Source organism: Nelumbo lutea, chromosome 3 (assembly GCF_056320005.1).
Source record: "Nelumbo lutea isolate HS-2025 chromosome 3, American lotus-T2T, whole genome shotgun sequence".
NCBI classification, from domain to species: Eukaryota; Viridiplantae; Streptophyta; class Magnoliopsida; order Proteales; family Nelumbonaceae; genus Nelumbo; species Nelumbo lutea.
In genome coordinates this window covers 53,825,015-53,831,737 of record NC_142686.1, presented here as the reverse complement: position 1 = coordinate 53,831,737, position 6,723 = coordinate 53,825,015, and the positions used below count along the sequence as shown (strand labels likewise).

Here is a 6,723-nt window from a genome sequence, read left to right as displayed (position 1 = left end):
CCGTTTCACCCTTGACTTGTTCCTGGGTCAAAAACTATTGATTTCATCAGAAAGCTGATGACCCAAGCGGTAAAACCGTCGACTCATTTGACCCGTATAACAGTTTGCAGCATAAGAAATTGCAAAGAGAGGAGAAACTGAGAGTCTGAGACACGAACTCATATATGATATCCGATACAAAGAGAGAGAGAGAGAGAGAGAGAGAGAGAGAGAGAGAGAGAGAGAGAGAGAGAGAGAAGAAGAAGAAGAAGAAGAAGAAGAAGAAGAAGAAGAAGAAGAAGAAGTTGTAGAGAAATCGATGAGATTTGAGAAAAATTGAAAAATCGATCTCATATTTGAGATTTGAGAACTCATATCTTAGATCTTAGATCAGTCATTTGCGCCGTTACCGCCATCACCGATGAGGATCAAATCATTTTCCTCCTCTTCCTTCTTCTTCCCTCTTTCCCTCTTTCTTTTCTTCCTTTCCTTTGTCTCCTTTTCCTTTTTTCCTTTCTCCTTCATTTCTTTCTTTTCTTCTTTTATTCTTTCTTAGCCGACAACAATTTCTTCTTCTCCAATTCTCCTTTCTCATATATAAGCATATAACTATTTGCGTTAATGCAAACCATCTGAACCGTTCAACCTGGGCGGTCAAACTATTGACCTAGAAACTGGTAGCTAGAACGATTTCGTTTCTAGGTCGGTTTTTAAAAACCTTGGCTTCGACGAATCAAAGCATCCCGTGACCCGCAAGTTTTTTTCAATATCACAATCGAAACTTCTTTTTTTTTTTTTTTTTAACAACGAAATCCGATATAAATCGGATGGTTAAGTAAATTCTAATATGAATAAGATGCATGAAGTAAATTCTAATCTAAGGCCCCGTTTGGTTCACGGGAATAGGGGTCTGGAATCGGAATCGGAATCGGAATCGGAATGGATTATTCCGATTCCAACTGTTTGGTTGGGCAGAATTAGAATCCCATTTCCATTCCTGCTCGAATGACATTCCCCCATTTGAGGGAATGGCCATTCCCTACCCCTCTCATGGGAATAAAATCTCATTCCTGCTGATTTTAATTCTCATTCTCATTCCTATATGAACCAAACAGATTATGGGAATGAACAATCCCGATTCCCATTCCGGAGGATTTCGATTCCAATTCGGACTGCGAACCAAACGGACCCTGCATATAAATAGAAAACGGTTCCGGGAAAACACGTAAAGTGAGAGGGTAAAAACGAAAAAAAATATAGACATGTGGGGTGTATTATTAAGAGGGAAGCGAGGAAAGCGTTTAAACTCGTGACTTCGTGTAGGGTTTTTGGTTTAGGGCTGAAGAACGGGAAGAAGCAGGTATACGATCTAAAACTATGCTCTTCTTCTTTCTTCTTCTTTCTAAGCGCAAACTTCTTCCTCTTCCTGTTTTTATGTTAGAATAACTTGAAACCTTGTCTTCGACCGCCCCCTTTTGGTTGTTCCTAGATTTGTTAAACTTAGTTTCGAATCTCAACAGGTAGACGATCTGCGACCATGTATCTCCAGTTCTACATAAACGAAAATGGAGATAAAGTTTACACAACCAAGGTACATATCATTTAATACTGTTCTTTATATTGCTACTTAATCGTTAGAGTATTGGACTAACCAATCAGGCTGCATATTGAATCTATGAATGTCTATGGTTCTTTTATGCTTAAGATTAAATGGGTATTCTGCAACTTTTTCTAAATTAACGTTTTTAGTTTTTTTCCTATTTTTTGGTAATTTTGTTAAATTAATACACTCCTCAAGCCAATTTAAACCTGGTAAACTACAATTTAGAATGTGCTTTGTCAAGTTGGACAAATTAAATTGCATTACCAGAGTTTTTAGTACTGACTACTGAGAGAATTTTTACCAAGGCTCAGTTTGGAAGGAGTACAAATACAAATATATATATAGTGCAAAACCTGGTATTTTGTATCTATTTGTACTGTACATATTTGTATTTATACTCTTTCCAAATTGAGCCTGGTGTTTGAGATTGTTGATGTTTACTGTTTTAGTTGGTTACAGTATGTTTTGTGTTTGGGCCTTGGGTTGATTTTGAATTATTTGTGTAGTTGTTTTGGTTAAGGTGAATTATATGTGGCAACTGTTTAAGAGGATGCGTTTGGGTCTGTTATGTTCTGGGTATAAGCCAACATTATGGTTTGTTTATATGTGGTGACAGCTAGTGGTTGTGTATATAGACTTGATACTATAATAGGTGTATATGGTGTGATATATCCTACATAATTTTTGTATTTATAATTAGCTACACAATCGCCTGGGAATCCTGCTAGTTATATGCACCGGCACTACTGGGTTTTGTCAGTTCTCTATAAATTGTTTGTGAAGTCCTGTTATGAAGATAGAGGTACATATTCTGTTAAATAGAAATTAACCTGTTTGATGTCTTGCTTAGACCTGGAAAGTGGCAAGTATTTAGTTTCACTAAAAGAAGGTCCCTCAAGAAGGATAAGCTTTCTCCTAATGTTATTGTAACATTATTCAAGACTGTTGAAGTTGGCATTATGATTTCTGTCAACTAGACTAAGAGATGTGTGCTTGTCAGAAGTTGCCACCTCCTTCCGTTAGGAACATAGGAAATCTGCAACATAGTGAAACATTTGTTTTGATTAGACAAGATAGAATTTTAATGCAACTATTTATATCTTCCAAAACTTAGGCACATATTTACCCCCTCCAAAGTAAAATAGAAAAATAAAAAAATCTCTTCATTGGCTAACTGGCATCTGTTAAAGTGTTATGTTCTCTTATCTGTATCAACAAGTGTGAAGTAAGACTCTATTCTTATTTCCTAAATAACCCGGGTTGAGTTTTTTTACTGTCTTGGTGGTTAAGATTTTTTTTTTTTTTTTGTTAAGGGTGATGTGTAAAGTGTACTATGAGAAAGGGGTAGAAAGGAGATACACAATGAACTAGTAATGTCTAAAAGAAATTAACTAGTAATGTCCAAGTGAAGAGCAATCCTCTGAAGACTATGCTTTTTTTGAGATACCTAGTGATGCTGCTGGAACTTGGAAGAGTGACCTTGATAGTTCCACTTCCACCACCACAATTGTGATAAAGAGTTCACAGATTGACAAGACCTTGAAGGGCTCATAGTTAAACTTAGTTATAGAGAAAAAAAGAGAAACAAAAAAAAAAGAAAAAAGACAATGCCTTCCCACTAAATTATGTGCATGTTGATCCTAGCCTAGCCATTATACAAAAGTTAGAAAATTCCTGGGATTTTCTGGTTTTGTTATTCTAAGGCGTATCCTTGTAAATCCACTGATATTGCAAGCATCCTCCTCTGATAACTGTTGTTTAGCCACCATGGATTTGACATTGAGATCTTTTCAACTTCTCAATCATTTAATGGTATCTCCTGACTTCCCTAAGTTTTTAGTTGCCATTTTTTAGGCCATGTTCTTTTTATCTTTGGGAAAATCCTGGGTGGAGTTGTTCAGTGGCAAAGTGGTTCCTGTTGACCAAGTTTATTGTGCCCACTTTTTGGTAAGTTGTGGGCCCTGTCGTAAAGTACTTTTCCCTGGGTGGGCAAAGTAATTTTCCTACCTGGTGGGAAAATTGACATAACGTAATGGGATAAATTTGCCCATTCTAATCATGACTTTTTATGGGTAAAAGGGTCATTGTATAACTCATCTGGGAGTGTTAACTTACCCAAGTATGGCTGGACAGAAAATGAACAGGGCCTTGTAGTCATCAACCTTTTTTCCCTTGCCCTTTCTTTTTCCACTGCAAAAATCAGGAAGAAGGATGCCATTCCATGATATGCAAGAGCATGAATGTGTCAATTATAAAAAAAAGAGCGTGAATGTGTCATTAGATGGCTAATTAGTTTTAAGAACTATAAGCTAGTGCAATCCTTGATAAATACATAAAATCACCAAGTGGATAAGGATAACTGAATTATCTATTTTAAGAAGTGTTCTGAAGCAAGTCAGCAACCATGAAACATACATTGGGTTTGAGAAGTTCAAAATTGGCAATAACATCTTGTTCCTTTTATACAGTCCATTAATTCTTTATCAATTTGAAATGAATGATCAAATATATCTTTACAGTTTCCTTTCTATTTACCATTTGCTTCCTAACTTTCTAACTGCAGCTCGCTTCTCCCCTGATGACAAGTACTCGAGGCAAAGAGTTCTTCTGAAGAAGCGCTTTGGATTGTTGCCAACACAAAAGCCACCTCTGAAGTATTAATAAATTTTATGCTTCCAACTGATTTACAATCTCTCGTGGTAGTTCGTGTGATTTTGGAACTTTCTTTTCTCTATGGCTGAAATTTAAGTGTTTGGTCTTTTGACAACCTTCCAGCTTGAAAAACCTCTCTTTTAGCGTAAAATGAATGGTAAATGAAGTATTTAACGAGTAATGACTGAAGTTAACTGCATCTATGAGATAACTTATTGTTGACTTTCAAGAAGTGCCATCTGGAGGAGTTTGAGGATACTACATTTTTTTCAGTGCAACATATCTTTGATAGCTGTGAGTCTGGTGTATATAAATTGATTTGGTAGCTACAATGGCTTTATGGAGACTTCCTACAAGCTGACAACTCGTTACGTACTTCAGGTTACAAGTTGGGCGTTATCTGGGAGGGCCTAAAATTAAGTTGAGCTGCTCAATATCGGCTGTGTTGGCCAAAGGAATAGATGTGATTACAAAAAAAGGTTGCGTAGAGGAACCAATCTGTGATTCTCACAAAAAATTACCTTTCATTTCTTTCTATTCCTCAGAACTCGTTAAGGCTGAAAGCCATTGGCCAACGGTAGAGTAGCATTCACAAACAGCTGTTTAAAAGTTATGTGCTCGTTTGGGAGGGTTGAGCATAGCACTTCCAGCTCTCTGAGGTGGGGCTACACAGAGAGCCTATAAGCCATGTTTTGGTGAAAAATCGAGAGCGCCCAAATGGGCAGGCAGTCAGTCATTTGAAAGGTTGTCTGGTTCAGCCTTCAGCCTCTTTGAATGGCTTATTATCTAAAGGGGTCATTTGCCTTTGACTCTTTTGTGATTGCTATTGATGCAAGTAACGCCCCAATTTATCAGTCTCAGCCATAGAGAATATGAATGCTGTATGTGGATTAGTGAAAAAAATTCTGATAATGCATTGTTGGGATACTTTACCCATATTAAAAAAAGATACTCTACCCATATCAGGTCAGCATAGGGGGTATTCACGGGTTTGGTTGGGTCGGCTTTAAGGATTTTGTTCAACCGATCCGACCTGGTCGGATTGTTTATTCAGTAGACCAAAACCAAATATGAAGGCAAATCAATGCAAACATGAAGACAAGGTTCTAAATATCGATATAGACCGATATGTTGGTAGGGCATATCGGCCTATATCGGTGAAAAAAAAATAAAGGGTAAATTATAAAGACCCCCCCTGTACTTTGTTTTGCGACAAAGACCTCTTTTGTACTATGATCGTGAGACAAAGACCCCTTTTCGTTAGCTTTTCGTCCAAAAAGGTTGTTACAATATTTTTTAATCCCCATGGAATTGAAAATACTACAGTATTGGAATTGAACCCATTTAATCCCGACCACATCCAAACGGCGATTGGCTACTGGTACAAGCAGACAAATACTACAGCCAAACGGCGACTTGATACTAAGCTGACTTCACCGCCAGGATTGTACTAGAAGGCAAATATTACGGCGCCACGAGAAGAGAAGTGGAAAGTTGAAAATACTAAGTTACTAACGGCGATTGCTTGCTTCAAACTTCAGAGTTGAGAGTTTAGACATTGACGCCGTAGGATTATACCAGTTGGTACTTGAAGGTCGTTCCAATGGGAATCCCTGTGTTTCGACTGCCAAAGGTGATATAAGTCGGACAATTGACGTAGAAATGATAGCCCCCGGAGATCCAAGTACCCACCTTCCACTCGAGCTTTCCATTAATCTTGATTTTGATCAAGATGGTCCCAGAATTATGCTCTTGAGAAAACGAGGCGGTGAGGTAAGGCGCAGTCGACACAAACATGTTGTAGACGAACGAAGGCCAGACGTTGACGTCTTTGTGACCCTGGTAGGTGGGCGGAAATCTAGTTGGGAGGGTGATCTACTGATTAATGTGCGTTGCGTACACATCGAGCCTGTCGTAGTAGATCCCGATCTTGTTGTTGGGATTCCTCGACGAGACTATGACCTGGAAGTTTGAGGTGACGAAGTTCCCATCGAAGATGTTAAACTAGCACATCGTAGTGTCTTGTAGTGTGAATTGGTGCTTGGAGGGTCGGAGGATCACCCATACAAGGAAGATGGTGAATATAATTACAATGACGAATACGAAAATCACGATGAATACTCGTCGGGAATATAACTTCTTCCACTTGTGATGGTGGTGGTGACCACAGTCCTACTTCAACGGCATCTTCGCTGTCGGTTTTTGTCTCAGATTGCAGGAAAGTCGCCCTGAGTCAATCGGAGGCAGTGAGCTAGTTACAGAAATCCGTATCTCACGCTGTCAGATTTATAGAGGGAACGAAAGAAATAGACATTTGTTTCACAAAAATCTATAGTATTTTTAACTCTCCGCCTCTCTCCTCATGACGTAGTATTTGCCTGTTGGTACAATCCTAATGGTGAAGCAACCATACCAACTCTCTGCCCCTCTCCCCATACTATAGCCAAACAACCTTGAAGATGGGAATTGAAATTCAGCTCAGGGATAAG

At 38.5% G+C, this 6,723-nt stretch overlaps 1 protein-coding gene and 1 pseudogene across 1 annotated transcript; one reads left to right on the top strand and one right to left on the bottom strand.

Annotated features, from left to right (window-relative positions):
- Nucleotides 1-1,209: 1,209 nt before the first annotated feature.
- Nucleotides 1,210-4,463, top strand: NOP10 (nucleolar RNA-binding Nop10p family protein). Its single transcript, XM_088976350.1, has 3 exons — nt 1,210-1,339; nt 1,500-1,582; nt 3,920-4,463. Exons 2-3 carry the CDS (start codon nt 1,517-1,519, stop codon nt 4,241-4,243), a joined length of 390 nt encoding a protein of 129 aa, XP_088832476.1. The 5' UTR covers nt 1,210-1,339; nt 1,500-1,516; the 3' UTR covers nt 4,244-4,463.
- A 1,322-nt stretch (nt 4,464-5,785) lies between these two features.
- On the bottom strand, nt 5,786-6,421 carry LOC148865017 (NDR1/HIN1-like protein 1 pseudogene; annotated as a pseudogene).
- Between the last annotated feature and the right edge of the window lie 302 nt (nt 6,422-6,723).